The 23,465-nt window shown below is 38.2% G+C and overlaps 3 protein-coding genes across 4 annotated transcripts; 2 read left to right on the top strand and 1 right to left on the bottom strand.

Moving 5' to 3' along the window:
* Positions 1–6,103: 6,103 nt before the first annotated feature.
* LOC130724424 (uncharacterized) lies at positions 6,104–7,159 on the top strand. Its single transcript, XM_057575648.1, has one exon. It carries the CDS (start codon positions 6,104–6,106, stop codon positions 7,157–7,159), a length of 1,056 nt encoding a protein of 351 aa, XP_057431631.1.
* Positions 7,160–17,462: 10,303 nt separating this feature from the next.
* On the top strand, positions 17,463–21,035 carry LOC130730396 (WRKY transcription factor 44). Its single transcript, XM_057582397.1, has 5 exons — positions 17,463–17,687; positions 17,773–17,904; positions 18,494–19,185; positions 20,285–20,443; positions 20,574–21,035. Exons 1-5 carry the CDS (start codon positions 17,463–17,465, stop codon positions 20,737–20,739), a joined length of 1,374 nt encoding a protein of 457 aa, XP_057438380.1. The 3' UTR covers positions 20,740–21,035.
* LOC130730397 (pentatricopeptide repeat-containing protein At1g05600-like) lies at positions 17,904–22,938 on the bottom strand. 2 transcript variants are annotated; one of them, XR_009016336.1, is made up of 6 exons: positions 22,750–22,938; positions 22,139–22,212; positions 21,839–21,990; positions 20,248–20,487; positions 18,463–19,944; positions 17,904–18,087 (listed from the first exon to the last, which is right to left on the bottom strand). XR_009016336.1 is itself a non-coding variant. In XM_057582398.1 (3 exons), exons 1-3 carry the CDS (start codon positions 22,495–22,497, stop codon positions 21,969–21,971), a joined length of 264 nt encoding a protein of 87 aa, XP_057438381.1. In that variant the 5' UTR covers positions 22,498–22,938; the 3' UTR covers positions 21,838–21,968. The 2 variants fall into 2 exon arrangements, 1 of the variants encoding a protein (XP_057438381.1); XM_057582398.1 differs by lacking the exons at positions 17,904–18,087; positions 18,463–19,944; positions 20,248–20,487 and having other exon boundaries at positions 21,838–21,990; positions 22,330–22,938.
* Between the last annotated feature and the right edge of the window lie 527 nt (positions 22,939–23,465).

Consider the following 23,465-nt stretch of genomic DNA (forward strand, 5'->3'; position numbering starts at 1 on the left):
TCAACCCCTTTTCAATAGAAAAGAAATCAGACGGGGATCCGTTAACCAAAACCGCCAAAGAAGCTGAGGAAATGCAGCACTGCATCCATTTAATCCATCTGTATCCGAAACCCATTTCCTGCAAAAGCTCCAAAAGAAAACCCCATTCAACGCTATCATATGCTTTTGCAAAATCAATTTTAAAAAGCAAACCTCCCTATGGCCTTACAGACATAGAGTGGACAATTTCAGCTGCAATCAAAGAGCAATCCGCAATCTGTCTCCCTGCTGTAAATGCAAACTGATTCTGAGTTAACAACCTTGGAAGAACCAGACTGAGGCGGGCAGATAAAACCTTGGATAGCAGTTTGTAGACACTACCAATCAAACTTATGGGTCTGTAATCTGATATCTCTTTCTGATGACCTCCTTTGGGAATAAGTGCAATGAAAGTAGAGTTCAAACCCTTTACCATTCGACCTGTATTATAAAAGTCATCAAAAAATTTAAGTATATCATCTTTCACCAGGTTCCAAAATTTTTTAAAAAAATCCATGCTGAAACCATCAGGGCCAGGTGCTCTATTTCCATCAAAATTCTTAACAACTTCCCAAATCTCCTCCTATGAAAAAGCTGTTTCTAATAATTGATTTTCAGACTCTGACAACTTCTGCAAATTCACATTCTGCAGCCGAGGCCTAGCTACTTCAGCCACCCGGAAAAAATTCTGAAAGTGATGCCGCATAGCCTCTTTAATTTCTGCTGGAGCTGTTAACTCTCTATCCTGATACCTTAACTGAGTAATGTTCTTTCTCACAACTCTTGCCTTACAGATACGGTGGAAGTACTTTGTATTCCTATCCCCCTCCTTGAGCCAACGCACCCTAGATTTCTATCTCCAAATTCGTTCCTCCTCACGGTATGCTTTCCATAAATTCTCCAGAATGCCCCTCCGCTCCATAGATAAATTGTGTGACCCCCCTTGCTCTTCCATATCCCCCATCACCTCCTGCAGTCTTCCCTCTAACAACACTATTTTTTCCGCCCCCCATGCTCCCCTCCCCCTTCGCCACTCTCTTATTTTTCCCCTCAACCCCTTCAATTTTTGTTGCAAGACATAACCCGACCAACCTTGGTATACTGAAGAACGCCACCAAGACTCCACCACCTCATTAAATCCGTCCTCCTCCACCCAATGATTGAAATAATGAAAAGGTTTTAGACCAGCATCATGCGTACCAAACATCAAAGACACTGCCCTATGATCAGACACGTTCCAGTCTAGAACAGATTGAGAAATATTTGAAAATGATAAAATCACCTCATCAGACACCATCCATCTGTCCAGGCGACTCCATAAGCCATCATTTCGACTCGAGAACCAGGTATACTCCCCATTCAGAAGTGGTAAATCAGTTAAGTTGCTATCCTGCACAAACTGTTGAAAATTAGCATCTCCTGCATCTAGAAAACCACCTGAGGACCGTTCTGCAGCCAACGGTACTGCATTGAAATCACCACCTAGGAATACCATGCCAGAATGACCCATAACATGAGTCTTTAGTGCCTCAAAAAATACTCTTCGTTCTGCAACTGTATGTGGTCCATAAACATTCCCCACCAACACTATATGTTCAGAGTTCAGGAGCTTCAACTTCATCAAAATAAAATTGTTATCAGTCACGACTGTCAAGACTTGGCAACTATTTTCCTTCCACAGGCACAAGAGCCCTCCTGCTACACCTACTGAATATACCGCGACATGACGCATATGCAAACTTTGCGCCCACTTTTCTATTGTTGTCTGTCGTTGTTCGTTTAGTTTAGTTTCTTGAAGAAAAAGTAAATCTGGTTTCAGCTGCTGAATTGCTTTTTTCACAATCTCCCTCTTCGTTGTTCCTCCTAGCCCACGAACATTCCATGTGAGCCAAGGTCCCGGCATATTAATTAAGATGCGGATGATTGTCGCGGATTTGAGCTTCCAACCCTCTTATCATCAAAGCTTCAGAACCACGCGGTTTTAAACCAAGCTGCTGTCCAATCAACCAAACTCGTTGAGCACGAGTTGTCACACCGTCTTCTCCTGTCACTGGCTCTAAATAATCATCTGGCAAAGCTATAGGTTTGTTTTTGCTTCCCTTCGGCCTTCCCCGCTGTGAGCTTTTCTTAGACGAGTTTGTGTTTGGGGAATTGTGAGGCGTTGGAGTTATTGGATCAGACAGCACAAGATCAAGACTTTTCATGGGCGTCTGTGTCTCTGGGGGGACGCACTGTTGAGGTGGAAGGCCAATGCAGGGAACGATTTGCCTCACGATTTGGTGTGGCGAAGTCCGGACGTAATTTTCACACGGTGTTGCGTCTTGAGCCTGGAACGCAGAAGTGGTGGATGGTTGCAAATAAGCTGCAGGCAACAAAAAGTCGTGTTTTGTGTGTAAATCCGTAGGCAAACACTGCTTTATCAATTGTTGAACTTGAAACGGGTCCCAGTAAGTTGAGTATAGTGGCCATCTATATTTTTGAGTCATATCCTGAGTGTTAAAGGAATATCCTGTAACAGAAAACTGGTTATTTGAAATAATATCAGGATATTTAAAATTAAAAGGGAATATATGATTTTGAATTATCTTTATATCTCCAGCTTTTATATTTCCCTTCCAAGCCTCAATTTCCTCCTCTGTGTAACCCGTTTCCTCCAAAACGTGCAACTGTTCCATGAAATCCTCTCCTGCGTTGATGGCACCATTAATGGTTGTAGAATTTGAAAATATTTTCCGGTCACCCAACTGGTTTGCTTGCAGCCGTTCATGGCTTTTCACTACCGCCGGTGAGTCATGTCCAACCTGTCCAAGGTGTTGCTCAGGCCTTGTATTACGAAAGTCAGCCTCTGGAGCATCTATTGAGTCAGTTGCCATCTGAGAATTCGCCACCTCCACCATGGTTTGAAGCCCTTCTAATTTTTCATTCCGGAATACTTCATCCTCTTCTCCTGAGTCTGCCTCACCAGCAACATCATAGCTTTTGTCAAAAATAGCTTCTGTTTCACCTTCATCCTCAGCAATGATGTCGTCGTTATTTTCTGAGTCCTCCCCGAAGTCAGTAGCATCTTCAGAATTATATATCTTCACCGGCGTTGATGGCATAGTTTCTACCTTGCCATAGTCATAGGCGGACTCATCTTTCTCTACCAAAATCACACAGGTTGTCCCCTCCATAGCCACTGACATAGTAAAACACTGAAGAAGCGGGTGATGCATACGGACAAGTATGCGAGCAAAATCTGCCCGATGACGGTGTTTGGTTGCGACATCCATGTTCACGAATTTCCCAATTCTATTTCCAACGGCTGTAAAGAAAGTGTCCGACCATAGACCCATTGGTCCAAATGGGATGAAACGAAAATTATACATACCGATCTGGGCAAGCTCATCCTGTATAACATCAACTGGCTTAGCTTCAAGAGTACGAGCCCGAGCACATCGTTGATACCACAGACTATCCAACTCAGTGGCTGAGAAGCTCAAATGTTCCATTCCTGGCTGCCGTGCATCCTCATATATATGGCCAGGAGGCTCTTCCTTTGTTGACATCTCTTTTTTGTCAGGACATGTTGGAATATGCTGAATCTTTGGCCTCCATATTTTTCCACTTACCTGAGCTTGCACAGATTTACTCTCTGCTGTTCCCTTCTTCTCCTTCGTGGTGGCTTGTTTGATGCGTGCCTGTTTCACAGCAAGATAATTTCCCTCCAGCCTCACCCCATTGAACATTCGAATGGCCTGCCATGCCTCCCCATCATTCTGAAATCGAACGAAACCGTAACGGAAACGCTGCTGAAATTTTTTCTTGAATTGCAGAAAGACATCTCTCACTTGTCCAGCCTTTCCAAAAATTGATTTCAGTTTCAGCATGGTGATCCTATCGTTCAAGCCACCAACATAAACTGAAAATGACATCCCCTGTGATTTCAAATTCTGTTGATCTTGAGATGTCTGGTAACGTTTATTTTTGTCCTGTTCCAGAACCTCAGGTGGACGTTGTTTGCTCCATTGATCACGACAATCGTAGCCTGGCTGTGACCACCATTTACGTGGAGAACTTTCAGCCTCCTTCCGCTGATGCCCAGGCCTTGGTGGTCGCTGATACCTTATTGGAAACCTCTGCCTTCCATACTGTACGTTGCGTGTATGACCTGTCGAGTTATACCCCTGTCGCTGCCATTCGAGATCGGGCTGCCATGAATGCCTTTCTCCCCTAGTCGTCTGCCATTGCTGTTGCCGGAGCCACCATGATCGGGGCTTCCAAACGTTACTTCTCTCTCTAGACCCTCTCTCTCTCATTCTCTCCAGCGTAAATTTTTCATGTTTTTTTTCATGTTTTCAGCCCTTTTGTTATTATTCATTATATTAATTAATAATTCTAAAACTTTTCAATTTCTCATGTTTTAAAATATTTTTTAATGTTGATTAAACTTGAGGACAAATTTTTAATAATAATAATTTTAATTGATTATCTTTACATTAATAAAAATATATAGTAAAAATAAAATTATATTAATAAATAATTGTAAAAAATTTCAAACTCTTATATGTTAAAATTAAAATAATATTAAAATTATTATTTTAATTTTAATTATTAATCATAAGTTGATGAGTTTAAAAAATTAACCGATAATTTTTTTACGTATATATAAAAAATTAAATACTAAAGTCAGATATGGAGTTCATAAGTTATATATATATAAACAAAAAAAATTGACTTAAGTTCTCCATTACCGGCGAGATTTATTAATTTTTTATTTTCATTTTCAGTTCAATTAATTATCAACTAAGGTTGAAGAAAACATATACAAGAATAGCACAAACTAATATCTTTTAAATAAAATAAACATGTTAGATATTGAAATTAGTTAATGATTGAATGTTTTTTGTAAATATATATCTTGAAATATACATTTAAAATATGAAATAATTTTTTATGTTGTTTAAATTAACTATAATGTAGTCGCGTGTTATTTAAAAAAATAAAATAAATTTACATGTGATTTATCTTAATAATGATAGTAATAAATTATTGATGAATATTTTATGTTATAAACTTTATTAACTATTAATTGTCAGCTTTTCAGTTTCTTATATAAAAGAATAATTTATTAAGTAGTTTTTAAAAATAGTCAGAATATTAACCATCAATCATAAATTGAGGGAAACATTAAGAAATATATTTATATGTAGTAAATATTAACAATTTAAATTAAATAATATTCTAGATAAAATTTATTAATGAACACTCTAGAAAAATAGTTTAAAAATTAAATAAATTTCTCTATAAGATATTTACTATTAAATATATCGCAGGCGTGTATTATTTTTAAAAAATACTTTCAAATGTGTTTTTTGACCTATTATATAATAGTAAAAACATTTTCTCAACTTTTCTTATGTTATTAATAATATTTTCCTTTTCAAAAAAATTTAGGGTTAATGGTCAAGTTAGTCCCTAAGTTTGTAAGCGGGTGTGATTTTAGTCCCTCTGAGGATATATGACGTTTAGTGGCAGTAAAAAACTACCAGTGATTGTATAATTGATTGCCAACGTAATTTTTTCTCATATGGACTAAAATTAAACTCGCTTTCAAACTCTGAGACTAATTTGATCATTAACCAAAAAATTTATTAAATTTTTGTAATATCATTTATTTACATAAAGAGAAATCTATTACAAACATTTTCATGCATAAAAAAACTCTAATACTCTCTATTTAAATATCTAAACCACAATAATCTTTTCTATTATTTTTTTATTGAATAAATATTTTAATATTTATTATTTATATAATTACTCTATACTAATTTTCATATAATATTAATAAATATTGTCAATAAACCCGTACCCGTGCAACGCACGGGTATAATATCTAGTAAGTAGTATAACAAAGTGACCTCATTAAACTTTTGTGTTTACTTAATTATAATATTTTTATTTAATATTTAAAGGGGTGTATATATACAATTTTATATACTTTAATGCATTAAGAAACTCATACATAAATGTTAGTTTAGCCTTCAACATATGTTCGATGATATGCATAATTTTATTAGTCTAACTAGGATTCTCATTTGTGAGAATGGCGATGGATATTGAAAGTGACTCGCTCTCTGGAGCAAACGTCGTGAATGGCCTTGATAGTGGCCAACCGCCGCCACCGCTGCAAGGTGAAGGGTCTCAGCCGTTTTTTCGGGATACGCTAATGGGAGGTGTACGCCAGACCCAGACTCGAGAGGTTGAAGATATGTGGCAGACAGGGAAAATGAAGGTGGCTTTTGTTAATGGAAATAGACAATTGCCCAAGCTCTTTGTGGATAAATCTGTCATTGATGGCATGTGTTCACCATGGCAGGATGCATTAGTGGTGGGTTTACTGGGAAAACGCCTTGGTTTTCGTACAATGAAAATCAAACTTAGCAATATGTGGAGACTGACAGGGGACTTTGAACTCCTGGATGTAGACAATGGTTTTTTCTTGGTAAAGTTCGACCAAGAGGAGGACAAAAAGAAGGTGATGGACGGTGGACCGTGGATGATTTTTTATCACTATCTGGCGGTGGCTACTTGGAATCGGTCGTTTATTTGTCCAGTAGCACAAATAAAGTCGACTCTGGCTTGGATTCGTATACCAGGGTTGAATGTCACGTACTATAATGGAAGCTTCCTGCTGTCCATGGCCAGGTTGATAGGGAAACCTATTAAGGTGGATAGGAACACTCTGAGTGCAGAGCGAAGGAGATTTGCTCGAATATGTATTGAGATTGATCTGACAATGCCTGTGGTGGGGAAGTTTTGGTTCGAGGGTTTTTGGTATAAATTGGAGTATGAAGGACTTCACATCATTTGCCCAAAATGTGGGTGCTATGGGCACCGTGGACGAGAGTGTGTGGTGACGGAAGGAGGTGACTCGCAGCAGCCAGAGCAGCCTCCAAGTTCGACTCCGGCGTCAGAGGCGCCGCTGAAAGCTACAGAAACCCTAATTCCCACTCAGCCGACAGGTCCAGATATGGAAACCCCGATAAAGCCGGCGGGGATTGATCCAATCATTGTGGTCGTAGCGGAATCGCAGGTGACTAATGAAAGTGCAGTTACTGCAGTGGACCCAGCAAATCTGGAGGTGCAGGTGATTGGCTAACGGTCAAATATAAAAAGAAGAAAAAGGTTTCCCTCCCACCTGTGTTGGGATCTGGTGCGCCGTCAAGGGGGAATATTCCTCCTAGTAGTCAACGAAATCAGGTCAAGGGGAAGGATACTGGGAACCACATGTTTAGCTCCCAATTTGTGGGGGAATTTACTGCAGGAGCTGTGGGGCCCAGGGGAGTAACAGATTTGAATCAGAAAAAGAGGAAGATGGGGGAGTCAAATAAACACAAGAGTGGGCCAGGGAGAGAAGGGCAAACTAGACCGACTAAGAGACAGGAATCCGCGAACAAGGGGGGGCATGGCGGTGGACCCTTCGCCACCGCGACACCACGACCGGCGGGCCAGAACCAAGAGTCAGCTTTGGCGGGCTCGTACCCCTCACATGTTGTCAACGCTATTGGCTCCTCTAATTTCATGGAGCTGCTGCATGGACATGATAATAACGGTAGGGTTGGAGAGGTTTTCCATGGGAAGCCACCTGACCAGTAAGAGTACCAATATATTGGTTCCCTCTCTTAAGTTGGTTTTTTAATGATGAACACAACCAGCTTAAATATCCTTGCGTGGAATGTGAGAGTAGCGGCCAGTGCTGCTTGTAAGAGAAGCGTTAAGGAAGTGGTAAGGAAGTATCAGCCTGATATTTGCTTTGTTACAGAGACGCATGTTCAATTCAGTCGTCTGTCGAGTTTTTGGACACGTTTGGGCTATAGTGCCTTGGCAGTGGTAGAGGCACAAGGACACGCTGGAGGAATCTGGGCCATGGGATTGTCCACCCTTCCGGTGAATGTCGAGGTCGTGGATTTGCATGCACAGGCAGTGACTTTGAAGTTCAGTACCCCTTCTGCAACCTGGGTTTGTACCGGTGTTTACGCCTCTCCGGTACCTACGGCGCGAAGGGAACTTTGGACTCATCTGCGAGAGATCTCTAGCCCCTTTGTTGGGCCCTGGGCTGTTCTAGGGGATTTCAACGACATTGCATCTGCCACGGAGGAGCGTGGGGGTACTTTCTTGGCACCAAGGGCTCGGAGTTTTGTTGACAATTTTGAGGCGTGCGGGCTCATGGATGTAGGTACGTTCGGGCTGCACTTCACGTGGTACCGGCATGTTCACGGGCGCCCTCCCCTACATAGAAAGCTTGACAGAGGATTGGCTAACTTAGATTGGAGATTGGCCTTCCCGGAGGGGTCGATTGAGGTTCTGACTCGAATGCACTCGGACCATAGTCTGCTTCTTCTCGTTGTTGTCCGAGGCCCCTTCCGATTGAGAACAAACAGTTCAGATTTGAGGATGCTTGGATCAAGCACCCACAATATGCAACGGTGGTTAGTGATGCTTGGAGGAAGGGTATGCCGGTGCTAAAGTCATCCTTAGGGCATGTAAGAGAAGACTCATTTCGGTTCAACAGAGAGGTTTTTGGGAATATCTTTCGAAGGAAGAGGAGGGTGGCAAACCAAATCCGCAACGTACAGGGACGCCTTGAGGTTGTTGATTCTGTTATTCTCACTCTCCGCCTTCGGGAGCTGCTAAAGGAGCAAGAGTAGATCTTGGCCCAAGAAGAAATGTTGTGGTTCCAGAAATCCCGGGAGGGTAGGTGAAACTCGGAGATCGCAACACGACGTTCTTTCATGCTCAAACCATTGTCCGACGTAGGAGAAATCATATCCAAGGCATGGAGCTTGATGATGGGTTGTGGTGTATGGACGGGAATCGGTTGAAAGAGGAGGCGCAAATCTTCTTTCAAGGCCTGTTTGCGACCACAGAGGATGTAGACCTCGAGGGAGCCCGTACTGCTACCTCTCAAGTGATTCCGGATGCAGCTGCTCATGATTTGATGCGCCGGGTTACAAAAGATGAGGTGACCACTGCTATCCATCAAAATGGCTCCTTCAAGGCGCCGGGCCCCGATGGTTTCCAAGCTTGTTTCTACAAGGAGTATTGGAATGTGGTAGGGGATTCTGTTTTCCGTTTTGTACAGGACGCGTTTGACAATAGGTGTTTTGATCCGGTTACAGCGGACACCATGATTGCTTTGATCCCCAAGGTTGATAATCCAAGGTCGTTCAAAGAGCTAAGGCCAATCAGCCTATGTAATGTTACTCATAAACTAGTCTCCAAGTTGCTGGTCTATAGGATTTGTCCGCTCATGGGCAAGCTTATTAGTCCCTTTCAGAGCAGCTTCATTGCTGGGCGTGGTACAACAGACAATGCCATCATCCTCCAGGAGGTGGTTCACTCTATGTCCCGAACTAGACGGAGAGTGGGTGACTTGATCTTCAAGTTGGACTTGGAGAAAGCGTATGATCGGCTGGATTGGAGGTTCTTAGAGGACACCCTGCGGACTTTTGGATTCCCGGCTAGTTGCATCGAGTTGGTTATGTTCTGCGTCACTTTAGTTCATCTCTCTATTCTTTGGAATGGGGATAAGCTCCCCCCTTCCAACCTAGACGTGGATTGCGACAGGGGGATCCGCTCTCCCCATACTTGTTTGTTTTATGTATGGAAGGTTGAGTATGCTTATTATGGAGGAGGTTCAGGCTAATAGATGGGCTCCAGTCACTGTGAATGGGTCCCCTCTTCAGCTCTCTCATCTTATGTTTGCAGATGACATCTTTCTCTTTACTAGAGCCACGGTTGACCAGGTTCAGGTTATGAAGGATGTTCTCACTAAGTTCTGTAAGGCGTCGGGTTTGCGGGTGAATCTTGCAAAGTCTAGGGTGGTGGGACATCACAGCCTTGGTAGTGTGCTTAAGGCGAATGTAGTAGAGATTACTGGGGTGAGTTTTGCTGCGGATATTGGGAAGTACCTCGGTTTTCCTATTTTTAATAAGAGAGCAACGTGTAGGGGCTTCCAGTTCGTGGTGGATCGGATTTGTGGTAGAATTGCTTCTTGGAAAAGTCGTTTACTGAACTGTGCGGGGAGGTTGACATTGGCTCAATCAGTGCTTTCCTCCATGCCAACCTACTGCATGCAAAATATCTGGATTCCTCAGACAGTGTGTGACAAGATCGATGCCAGCATCCGGAGATTTGTTTGGAAGGGTGCAAGTGACAGGGGCCTTCATCTTGTTAATTGGGATTGCGTGGCTCAACCGAGGAACAAAGGGGGGTTAGGTTTGAGGAAAGCGCGTCAGCATAATGTGGCCCTTCTGGGTAAAAATGTGGCGCAGTTGGTTTCAGGTACTACTAAACCCTGGGTAGCGTTATTGAAGGGGAAGTATCGGGTGAGGGGTAGCTTGTTTACGGAACACATCTCTGGTGGGTCAGAGGTTTGGAAGGGCATTGGCCAGGCGGTAGAAGCTCTTCGTGGTGGCTTTGGATTCCGGTTAGGGAATGGGGAGACGTCGTTTTGGTATGGGGAGTGGCTAGGGGACTATAAACTTTGCGATCAGATTTTGGCTGTGGACATTCATGATACTGAAGTGAAACTCAAGGATGTGGTTGACGGTGGCGGAGGTTGGCGTTTGGACCACCTTTTCACGAATCTTCCTGGGGAAGTGGTGGAAGTAGTAAATCGCATCCCAGCTTGGACTCACAGGGAGGTTTCAGATTGCCATGCTTGGCTTGGGGATATGTCAGGTATCTACTCCTCTAAATCGGGATACCGTTGGCTGCTTGATGGTGGGTGGGAGGATGAGCCGGCACTTTTGGAGTCGTGGAGCTGGATATAGAAGCTCCGTGCACCTTTCAAGGTTTGTTTTTTGGTTTGGTTAATTGTGAGGGATGTGTTACCCACTAATGCTCTTCGATTCCGGCGTCGAATGGCGGAGACCCCTCTTTGTGGGCGCTGTCGTCTTTACTTAGAGACATCCGCTTCATTGTCTTCGTGATTGTTTCTTTGCACGACAGATATGGAAGGGATTGGGTGTGAATGTGCGCAACCCAGATTTTACTGCAGAAGAACCTCGAGCTTGGGCGCGACAGTTGATGGGTGAAAACGCGAGCCTTTTATTGGCTGCAGTGTGGGGAATTTGGGTTACCCGAAATCGTGTTGTGCTTGAGAATCAGGTCCTTGCTGTGAGTTCAGTGGTTTGGTGGATCTTAGACATGAAGGAGGAGTTCGCTCGTGCCTGGCCTGAGAATGTGAATGCGCGACCGACAAGGATGGTGACCTGGAGAGCTCCTCATGATTTTGAGGTGGCGGTAAACTGTGACGGGAGCAAGGGGACGTTGGGGAATAGCAGTGGGTTTGGAGGTTGTATTAGGAATGTGCTCGGGGAGTGGATCGTGGGTTTCATGGGCTTTGGAGGTAACGGGTCAGTTTTGAGGATGGAGCTTATGGGGATTCTTCATGGTTTCCGGTTGGCTTGGGAGCGGGGATTCCGGCGAGTGTTGTGTCTTTCTGATTCGCAGTTGGCTGTGACCTTGATCCACCAACCTCCTTCTGGTTTTCATGAGTGTGTTGTCCTTGTTGCTAGCATTGGTGACTTACTCAGGCGCCAGTGGGAGGTTCGGCTCGAGCATACGCTTCGGGAGGGTAATGCCTGTGCTGACTTCTTAGCCAAGGCAGGTTCGGGGCATGATCAGGGATTTAGCTTGGTTCTTTCGCCGCCGCCAGATCTAGTTCCGCTTCTGCTTGCAGATGCCCTAGGCATGGCTTTTATTAGGCGTTAGTTTTTTGTTTTTTGTCTGTTTGGTTTTTGCTTTCTTTGGTTCTTTGTATAAAAAAAAACATATGTTCGATGGTCTATCATTACACTGCTTGGTCCTAACCTGTACTTCCTCCGATTTAAAATAATTGTCCATTTTAGAGAAAAAATTTGTTTCAAAATAACAGTCCACTTAGAATTTGAATAAAGCAGTGATTGATGTTTTTCCAAACAATACCCTTACAAAAAGAATAAATGAAAAGAGATAAAAATGTATTGTAAAGGGTAAAGTAGGAAAACAAATGATATTTTTCTAAAAGTTAATAAAATTAATTACACTTTTTAATATGTTTGTTTTTTACAAAGTGAACAGTTATTATGAAACGGAGGGAGTAAATAATAATGTTTGTAATTAGAAAAAAATGACAATAAAGTAGTTGTCAATTCAAAACAATTTAATAGCAGTATTTATATCTATCATCGAACAAACTAACAGTGACGTTAGAGAACTGCTCAAAATTGTGATGGAACTAATTAAGTATATTTAAAATGGGAGTCTCAAGAAAAAAATTATCCTTAATAAACATAGTATTTAAATTTAAATTTTATTCTCCTTATACTAATTCTTTATACCATTGTTAATTTTAGAATTTAGGTACTCATGAAAATTTGATATGACACCATCATGTCTACATTTTGTGTCTATACCACAAAGACGCTTTAAATATATATGTAAATTAAATGAGGATAGATATGATGTATGTGTTATGCTGTGCAAACGTGAAAGTAATTTCATTTATTTTAAAATATTAATAAAAAAATTTACCTTTAACTTAAATTAAATAAGTAATTTTCAAAAAAAAAAAATTAAATAAGTACGATTTTAACATGTTGAATTCAAAATATATGAAAGGTAAAAAAAATACAAATAAGGTTCGAACTTGGAGAAGAATAATTTGTATTAATTTATAAGACTTAACATTTGTCTATAGAAAAAGAGTTTAATTTTTATAAACCGACGGTGTAAAGTTTTTTTAACACTGTCCACTAATCAGATTTCAAGAATGTGAGAAAATCTTTTTTTTTTATTTAATTTCATTAATTAAAATAACACATTCTTAAAATCTAATTGGTTGACGGTGTAAAAAAACTTTACATCAGTATATCATTATTTTTCTCATAAAAAAATACAAAAAGATAATAATACCCCAAATTTGAGGTAATGTGTGTAAAATTTTGGACCTTTTAATAAAAAAAATCTGTTGTGTCACTCGGTGAGACAGTGAAGTTTAGCAAATGGTCAAAGGTCACAGTGTGAGACAGTTAGTTGTCCGTACAGGGGGTTGGGGGTTGGCTGGCTTCCAATGCAAACCACCAATCCCAAGATTCACAATTCCCAATAACAAGTAACAACAACCAATGAATCAAATCATCATCATCTTCTTATTTTTAATTTCTTTTTAATGATTAAGAAAAGAAGCAGTGTGTTGTGTTGTGTAGTTTCCTAGATTTTTTGAAAAGGAATCATCATTCAGATTCACAACTTCTGGAACCAATGCTGCACCATGTCCCATCTCTCTTCTCCCACTATCTCTCACACACTCTGATCCTGTCTGCTTCATTATTTTTTACTACCTTTCACTGTTGAGATTTGACAAAATCCTCTCATAAGAAAGAAAGAAACTGCTTCCAACTCCCAACCTTGTTTCTTTTCTTTTCACACTTTGTTTCTTTGTTGTGAAAAGAGAAGACAACCATAGTTTAGTAACACCGAGGTTCTGTGTGCTAGCTAGCTTCAGTAAGTTGTTTCTCTCCCCCAAGTTAAAAGCTTGGATTCATGAGGCCCTTTATGAACTCAGTTTTACATACATGAGGGACATGAGACTTCACCATGTTGCTTCCTCTCGGCTTTCTGGTTAGTTCTTTCATCTTTTCCCTTCTCACTTTGTTTTCTATATTACTATTACTGATAACACTACTTCCCTAGTTAGCAGAAATCAAACCATAACTAGGATGATTTTACAGAACTGCGTACGACTACGGCCATCATTTAGACCTCTTTAAATTCAGATAACTTTTTGGTGCTTTACTGGCTAATTTTAATTTCTAGCTTATTAGGATTTTGATTTCTGGGTTAATTTTGGTGCTTTACTGGCTAATTCAGTAACTTATTAGGATTTTGAATATTTGGTAAATTTTCATGTTGGTGATAAAAGTGGTTTTGAGAATAAATTTCAAGCAGAGTTAAAAGGTAAAATAAGTTATTAATCCTTAATTGGGAAATTAATGGTTCAGATTTAAAGAACATGCAAAGTATCTTATCACAATCACAACCATTAAATTTTTAATCAAGAGCCATGATAACCTTTTTTCTTATACATCGGAAAGATAAATTGCACCCGTCAGGAATTGATCCCTGGACCCTCCCTACCCAACCCATATGTCCCCTCAGCTTCTACCACTTGAACTATCCTACGGGGACAGAGCTATGATAACTTACTTTACTTTTTAAAATACTTTAAAGGAGTCAAATCTATATTTGAGGAGTGATACCAACACTCTTTTTTACATTTTCTTTCTCTTTCATTGATTAAAATTACATGTAGGTCTGACTAAGTTTGGAGTGAGATTCATATAATTTACCGCCCTTCAATGGATTTTGACCAATTAAAGAGAGTTAAAAAAAAAGAATGTCATAAAAGAGTGTTGTTAATTAGCATTTCTTTTCATAACTTAGCTGGCCATGCCCGAAGTCGTTACCTTAACCGCAAGGAGGGGGTGCCGAAGGCAGGGCTAGTGATTGGAGTGAAGTCGTAACAAGGTAGCCGCACTGGAAGGTGCGGCTGGATCACCTCCTTTTCAGGGACAAAAAAAAAAAGCATTTCTCTTCATATAAGTTACTTTAGAATTTAGACATATCTATACTATGTCATTTTTTAAGAGGGAAAGACTTATCATTTGGGACGACGAAGTTTGATTCCATTTGATGAGCATGAACATTGAACACCATTTAATTAAGAGGAGGTGAGGAAGAACAAGCTTTAAGTTGAAGTATAGACAGGAAGTGAGGGGGGCCATGTGATGAAATTGTTGCATTCATGAACGAATAAGTCAACACAGTTGGTAAATTATTTCCTTATATAGTTATATAGGTGTATAGTGCAGGTTTGGTCCATTTTTTTTTTTTGAATTCAAAAAAAAAAATAGATGCATGTTACAATACAGTAAAAGTAGAATGATTAACAGAAAACTGGAGTTCAAGAAGAAAATAAAAACTTGGGCAGAGGAGTTATCAAATGGAGGAAGGGAGGTTTGAATGGGAAAAAATGGTGTCCCTTTGTTTACTATAACAAATTGTAATACTTATCTTATTGGTTTAGATATGCCATTTTGTTATGTCTCACTTACTTTCTTTTTAAATTTAATATGAAATAAATATGTTTATACTGTGTATTTCTTTATCACTTTTAGCAAATAAGAAAACATTTATAGACTTTTTAGAGGAGAATATTATTAATAATACTTAAAATTCCACTTTTAATTTAAGAAAATACTTGATAAAAGTTTAACTAATTTAACAAAAAATTCAACTAATACAAAGTTTGATATGGAATTATTAAGCTCAAGTTTATGATACTCCAAATTTAAACAAGGAATATTAAGCTCAAGCAGTAAGGTTATGATAATCCAAGTTCAAACTAAGAAAATGGGAAGTGTACTCAGACAGAACTTGTAACTTATTGAATGTAGTTTATAATTTTTTTTATAATGTGGAGGCTTAAATACCAATTTAGTTTATAATTAGTAATTTGTAACATATATTGTAACTTATCGCATGATTAGTTGGATATCTTTTTACACATAGTTACAAACTACAAGTCATGAGTAGTGTACGGATATACTCATATACACCGCCTACTTTAGACAAAGTCTATACAGTCTCTTCTTTCTATGGAGTATTTTGTTACGCAAATTCAGTGACCACCACCTCAATATGTAACAAATTGATCAAATTGATAGGTTAAAAGTGTAAGAATCATTTATCTCTTATGTGAAACCATACTGATTTTGAATTAATGATAATCTCAATCAATGTACACATGATTGATGATGTGAATGTGGTAGTTTCGTATGAAGATAAAGCGAAAAATATATTGTAATTGTTAGTGTGAACTGTGAAAGAATATTGCATGGAGATCAATTATATTGACAAGACATATATATGAGTGAAGTCACATGTTTAGTCTTTGTGGACTTTCAATTTCCTACTGCCTCTATTCAAGTTGGACACTGGCTACTTCATTCCCCTTCCTTGGCACAAGCATAAAATCCATTAGCTCTCCGATCAAAAAGACAATGTGCTTAGGACTTGGAAATAGAGCATATGTGTATTTGAATTTTCATTGAATTTAACGTGAATCTATTTTTAATTCGCGTTAAATTTAATTTGATAAATTTTAACTTCTCTTTAGATATATTTGAGATATTTAAAATTGCATATGCGTTGGAGCTTTGCAAAATAATGAGGTTTGTAGCTAAGCTAACCCTTATAGCTAGTACTAGTTAGACCGGCGTTTGTAGTATTCACAACTATACAAATCTTGTTTGTTTGTGGTACTTTTCTTTCTAAGAAAAGGTTAACAGAAAAAACAGCAGCATGCACCTCTATTACTTCTAAATGGTGGTATTCTTAATACTATAGGACAAAATAGTTGGTTGCTTGAATCATCTTTAAGTTGTATGTCATATATTTCAAGGCTTAAAATACATTTTCTTAACATACAATATTGAACATTGCCTTTAATATTAGGTATTTTTGTTTATAATTCTCAGCAAATAGGAAGTGAAATACATTTATTTTAGTGGAACAAATATGAATTTAGCCTTATAAGTAATAACAAGTGTTTGAAAGAATATGTTAATATATTTTTCTTACCTAGAAAAAAGAAGTACATCACTCTCTTGACTGTTCTTTTTTCTTGTATCAGACTGGAGTATTTATCAAACATAAAAACAAAACAAAAAACTAGCAATTTTGTCAAAATGATACTACTATATCCTTTCTTAGATGTTGAGTTGAAAGAAAAAAAATATTTGGATTGAGAACAGACGCTTTCTCTTGTATCATCCATAATATATTCATAATTTTTGTATCACAATTCACAAATAACCAATTATTCTAACCCATTGAGTACAATTTATTAATTATAAATACACAATGAAACATAAATGAATGTGGTCCAATATATAAAATGTGTCTTGATTCTTCCCATAGTTACTGTTCGTCTGTTCCAATGGAATCCAATGTCACAATTTTAGGAGCATAAATCTTTGTCTTGTCAGAAGAGCATCTTTCCCTTATTGGTCTTTAATATTCTCTTGATCCATCACCAAATGTTACCTCAATAACAAAAAAAGGTTGGCTTTGTTGTGATCACACCCCATATATTACCCTAAAATGTTTGGCTATTTTTATTGGGTAGGGATGAGGCTAAATTGAGTAAAATATCATTTTGGATTAAATTTCTGTAGTTTGAAATAAGAATGCTAATTAACTGCACTTTCCAGGTGATCTTGATCCAATTGAAGCCATCATCAGTAGAAAATAGAAATCACTGCTGACTTTTGGAAGGTGAAAAAGCAAGTTATTTTTCTTGCAAACACAATCATACATACATATACTTTGAGAAACATAGTCTACATTGCTAGATGGATATTCAAGAATCAGAAAGGGTGGTGGTTGCCAAACCAGTTGCTTCAAGGCCTACCTGTTCTAGTTTCAAATCTTTCTCAGAGCTCCTAGCAGGAGCAATCAATGACTCTCCCCCTACTGCATCTTCTCAAGCTACTACAGTTTCTGCCATTAGACCAAAGACAGTTAGGTTCAAGCCAGCAATGAATCATTGCCCCACTCCTGGGTTTATTTCTTCTCAGGTGAATGAACTTTTGGTGCACTAAGACAAACTTTTCTGCAGAAGCTTCTTGATTTCCAACATTTTTTGTGTTTTTGCAATTTCAGGGTGACAGTTATGGAGCTGCATTTGGTGATTCCGCTGACAAGAGTCCTAAACCTGACACCAACCAGTCCCTCATATACAAGCCAATGGCAAAGGTTGTGTCAAAGACAACTGCTTCTCTTCTGTCAAACATGGTCAGTATTTGCTATCCAGGTTATATATATGAATAGTACACACCTCTTTCTTTCTAGCATATGATTCTCACTTGTTTTTTAAGTAGGTGCTTGGAAATCCTTCCACAGCTAATGGCAAGTTTGGCCCAGATTGTCTTTTCTTATAATCAATTCTGACATCCGGAACTACTCACGGAAGTTTCACTGCAGAATTGATTCAAACTTTAGAATCAAATGTAGAAGGATTTTTTAACATTCTGAAGCTAGAATCAATTCTGAGAAGAAGCTTATGTAAGTAAATTATGTGTTTCAGAATTGATTCTGAAAAAAAGAGTAGCTGATCCAAATGTCATAAGACTCTTCCAAAAAGCATTTTAGGGCATGGTTGGGTCCACTTCTTTTTCCTCAAAAGTTATTCAAAGAAGCTTCTTCTCATAATTGATCAGGCACTAGAATCAATTGTAAAAGAATTTCCAAACATGCAATTGTAAAAGAATTTCCAAACATGCAATTGTAAAAGAATTTCCAAACATGCAATTGTAAAAGAATTTCCAAACATGCAGTTATATTAATGGGGACCTGAACGTCTCTTTCTCTTTTTTTGGAGAAGGGAAACTGCAGTACTAGTCAGCAACAACCACTCCAACCAATGGAGGCCAATCTTCAACATTCCAACCATGAAAAACTCAGAACCAAAGCGAGCTCAAATCTTCATCAGAGCATTACTCCTTATGCAGAAACATGTCAAACCACTGAGCCTTGTAAGATAGTACAACAGAACCTGGAGGAAGACCAAAAAGCTTTAACATCAACTGCTAATGGTGATCGACCTTCTTATGATGGTTATAACTGGAGAAAATATGGGCAGAAACAAGTTAAAGGAAGCGAATTCCCGCGAAGTTATTATAAGTGCACGTATCCTAATTGTCCAGTGAAGAAGAAGGTTGAAAGATCATTTGATGGTCAGATTGCAGAAATTGTTTATAAAGGTGAACACAGCCATGCAAAGCCACAGCTTCCTAAGAGAAACTCAGCAGGAGGGGCACAAGGTTCAGTGTCTGAGAGTGAGAGGAATGAAGACAATGAAGGTAGAATGGAGAACCAGAATGACACAGGAATAGCGTCTGTGCATTCAGCTTATCATGTCAAAGCTCCACAGGCTAATAATGATTCTGCTGTTCTGATTGGTGCGATGAATGCTGGTGGAGGAAACACAGAAAATTCTTGTGGTCTGAGTGGGGAATGCGAGGGAGCAAGTAAGGGATTTGAGGCAGAGGAAGAGGAATCCAGAAGTAAAAGAAGGTAAGAACTCTTGCTGAAACTATAGAAAAATAAAAAAGGGGGAGGGAAGAGTTCTACACACTAAAAGAAAGCGCAAACCCGGTGCTATAAAGCTCCTGCTATGCGCGAGGTCCAGGAAGAGGGCCAGACCCACTTACTGGATCTAATGTAGGCAGTCTTACCTTGCATTTTTGCAAGAGGCTGATTCCACGACTCGAATATGTGACCGCAAAGTCACATGAGAGCAACCTTACCGTTTTGCTGAGGCTCACCCTCAAAGAGAGAAACAAACTAGGGAAATGAAATTCATCCAACAAACTATCCCAAAATTTTAACATAGTGCACAGCCCCTCCCGCAATAGCTTATTGGGCTTGAAGTATAGACAATGCACAAACTCAACCACGTTGGGTTGAATTTCAATTTTAAATCATAAGCATAAGGGAAACAAGATCAAACTTTAGACCACATAAAGACTATAAAATAATGTGACAAGCTAACTATCAGAAAAACTTGAACGATTGGTTGATAACTCTCACATAGTTTGACATTATATTTCTGGCAATATCATGTTATATGTGCATAAGTTATTAGTTAGGTACATCATCATTTCAACAAAAGTCAGCTAAGTTTGTGCATTGTCCACATATTTGGTCCAATGAACTCTTGTATAGTGGGGGGTGTTAAGGATGTAATATAAATCATTGTCTCCTAAGCTAATAGCAAGTTTTGGGAATAGGTGGTTAGTGACATGCTCCTTGAGTTTTTTTGCTTCCTCCATCCTGTCCAAAAACAAAATGCCAATCAAGTTATAACATATTATAGCATGTTTGTATCAATTTATTTTCCACTGAATCAATTTTAGCACCCAGAAGCTACTCATTGAACCTTCTCTCCAAAACTGAGTTTGTGCATTTAGAATAGGTTTAGTGTATGTTTAGAAACTCGTTTGAAAATTACGTTGAAACCAAAATCATGGTGGAGAGAAGTAAAAGCTAAGGAAGTTGCTTCTGTCCTCCATGATTTTGGCTTCACTGTGGCTTTCCAAACAAGCAATTAGCAATTCTAAATTTTGAGCTACCTACCTTGTTGTAATGATCAAATATGTCTCTCATGGTTCAGGAAAAATGAGAATCAATCCAATGAAGCAGCAGTATCAGAGGAAGGTTTAGCAGAGCCACGCATTGTGATGCAAAGTTCAATGGATTCTGAAATAATAGGAGATGGCTTTCGCTGGAGGAAATATGGGCAGAAAGTGGTGAAGGGAAATCCATATCCCAGGTTCATATTTACTCACTGCATCTTCTTCTTCACAATTTCTTTTCCTATTGTAAAGTTTAAATTATTAAATTGAAATAACTAGTGACTAGCATAACATTTTTGTGACAAAATCAATTGATTTGTCTTGCAGAAGTTACTATAGATGTACTAATATCAAGTGTAACGTTCGCAAACACGTGGAGAGAGCAATAGATGACCCGAAGTCATTTGTCACTACCTATGAGGGAAAGCACAACCATGAGATGCCACTCAAGAACACAGCAAGTGTGGCCTCTGAAAAAAATTCACAGGCTTAAATAAAGATAAACCATATTAACACTTCAATTAGTTAAGAATAACAGTATGACTTAGTCGGAGAGAATCCGTTTATAATACATTTTCATAAGGTCATTTGAAAAGTGTCAATCTCCCTGATATATTTTTTCAAATTTTGATAGGCTAGAAGCAACTCATATGAAATGATCTATTCCTGCTATCCAAAACTAAGCATGCTTAGAATAATTATAAGAAATGTATTTAAGATCTACATCTGTTAGTACATGTTCAGTTTCAGCATAATTAACAAACAATACTGTTATATTCCCTTTCAGCATTCTGGGGCTTTCTTTTTTCCCCATATTCCTTTAAGTTTCATAAGTCAATGTGTTAGTAATAGATGATATAAACTAAATAGAAACATCAAACATGATCTATGTACCATTAGGGCATCAAAGCTACACTTAGTGCATGTTTGATTCTAAATTCAAAATAAACTATGGGGAGAGGCTTCTGGGTGTCAGAGTTGATTATGAAGAAAGACAAGTAGATCAAAACAGGCAATTAGTGTTTGAAATGTCACTTTTTTCATCTTTCTCAACGATCACTTGCACGCATCTTTTGCGTTTAAACAACAAAAACACTTCAATTAAAACAAAGAATAGGGATCTTACCAAATTAAGTTAGCTCAAAAGAACAGGGAGAGAAAATCAAAGAGAAAAGTAGAAATTGATGTTTACAGTATTGCTGATATCTACACTTTACCATTTTAAGATATATCTTCCCTCAAAACTTGCATGATTTTACATGATTTATAACCTCAATTCCTAGCCTTGCGTGATTTTACGAAGTCAATGTTTTGCTTGAAATAAATGTAATACAGACATTATTCACAAAGGATCTTAGCTATTCACCTTACCAATTCACCAAACCAATATATTGCATCATGTCAAGTCATTCACATCAAACAAACATTCTATATAAATGACACATGTTCATATATAGCTAAGGGCATTTTATTTTCATGATGTGTCTACTCAAAATCTGTTTTTATAGGTTCTAACCAGAAGTGATTCTAGAACATTTCACCGTTAAACCAAACATGTTATAAATAAAATAGAGAAATTGCAGAACTCAAACCTTTCTGTGAGGCCATCGTGCTAGTCCTGCTTTACAGCAAATTTTCTTCATCACTGTGGGGGCATAAGTTCACTTGTTTTTGCTGCATCTTCAATTGGCAGATGAAAATAATTGCTCAGATCACTCAATCTCATCTTCTCCGCTCTCTCCCTCTGCCCCCAATACCATAGAATAACAACAAGTCAGTCAAAAGTAGAAATTTTGCCAGAAAAAGAAGAGTAAAACTTCTGGCTTCTTAATGTTAATTAAATTTCAAAGATAAAAGTAACTAGGTGATTATGGAAAAACAAAAAGGACAACCTGTATTGCGAGGCCTGGTCTACTACTCTATCCATTGTCACCCTCTTGCTACATGGCATCAACTTGCAGTCCATCTATAAGTATAACCATTTGAAAGTTAAATAAAAATGCCACCTAATAAGGCTCCATGATGATATTATTAATATAACCAATGACTGGACATGTGCCAAAACACAAAGAATCTCACACACCATTATTTGCAACAAGGTATTGAAGGATTCAGTCCAACAGCTCACACAGTTAAACTGAGGAATGTTCTTAAAGAGAGAGATTGCTTCATCTACCAGCCCTGCTTTTGCATATATCTTAATAGCAGACACAAAGACTGAATCTTTGCATTCACATGAATCCTCTCTCATCTTCTCACTGAGTCTCCCTGGTGTTCCAAGGATTCTGAAACTCCTCACTCTCCCTCTCTCTTAATATGCTTAAAACAGTTCAACTATGCAAAACTCATAAAAAATTTACATCCTGAAATCAATCAACTGATTAAAATAAAAATAAAATTAATCATAAAATTGATTCAGCTCAGCAACAATGAAATTAAATTGGTGACAAAAAAAACATAAAAAGACAAAAAAAAAATGGAGATTTTTTAAGTGAACAAAGACCTCAATGGCTGTGGTTGAATTTGAGAAAGCTTTAGTCTTTTGAGTTCAATTAGGAAACTTGCGCAGCAAATGATTGGTGGGGCGGTTCAAAGTTGACACAGTGGTGGTGGAAGTAAAAGCGGAAGGAGGAGGAGCTACAGTGTCAGTGGGGAATGAACCACCGGAGAAGAAGATGGGAAATGGGCCTAACATGTTTGTCCAAGCCCATTTTTCATAACTTTTTTATATTTTTATATTTTTTACATCGGAAAGATAAATTGCACCCTCCATAAATTGATCATTGAACCTCTCTCACCCAACTCATATGTCCCGTCGCTCTTACCACTTGAGCTATCATTTGAAGACATAACCTATTTTATTTGAAAAATATTTGGTTTTATATAAATACTTAATAATTATAAAAATATTGATAGTGTAAAAAATTTTACACCGTCATTCAATCATAAACTTTCATTTCCTATTTTAAATATTATTAAATTTAAAATTAATTAATTATGAATTACTAAAATTGAGGAATGTGATTGAATGATTGTGTACTTTTAGCACATATAAATTAATCTTTTTTATTTTTTCCGCTGAAAATTTAAGAATGAGGAAAAATGTTAAATTTTTATAGAGTGGTGTATGTTTTATCAAAAGTACATTTGTATTCAATGAAAAGGCTTATTAATATTTTTTTCTTGACTCACCATTTCAATTTTTACTTAGGTAACAAT

Source organism: Lotus japonicus, chromosome 1, assembly GCF_012489685.1.
Source record: "Lotus japonicus ecotype B-129 chromosome 1, LjGifu_v1.2".
Classification (NCBI taxonomy): Eukaryota; Viridiplantae; Streptophyta; class Magnoliopsida; order Fabales; family Fabaceae; genus Lotus; species Lotus japonicus.

Excerpts from the sequence above, each read along its gene's own strand:
- LOC130724424 (XM_057575648.1), top strand. The coding sequence starts at position 6,104 with ATGGCGATGGATATTGAAAGTGACTCGCTCTCTGGAGCAAACGTCGTG.
- LOC130730396 (XM_057582397.1), top strand. The coding sequence starts at position 17,463 with ATGGATATTCAAGAATCAGAAAGGGTGGTGGTTGCCAAACCAGTTGCT. Across the intron at positions 17,688-17,772 it reads CTGGGTTTATTTCTTCTCAG|GGTGACAGTTATGGAGCTGC; the intron begins GTGAATGAACTT and ends TTGCAATTTCAG. Across the intron at positions 19,186-20,284 it reads GAATCCAGAAGTAAAAGAAG|GAAAAATGAGAATCAATCCA; the intron begins GTAAGAACTCTT and ends CTCATGGTTCAG.
- LOC130730397 (XM_057582398.1), bottom strand. The coding sequence starts at position 22,497 with ATGAGAGAGGATTCATGTGAATGCAAAGATTCAGTCTTTGTGTCTGCT. Across the intron at positions 22,213-22,329 it reads ATACCTTGTTGCAAATAATG|ATGGACTGCAAGTTGATGCC; the intron begins GTGTGTGAGATT and ends TTATACTTATAG. Across the intron at positions 21,991-22,138 it reads GACCAGGCCTCGCAATACAG|AGGGAGAGAGCGGAGAAGAT; the intron begins GTTGTCCTTTTT and ends TATTGGGGGCAG.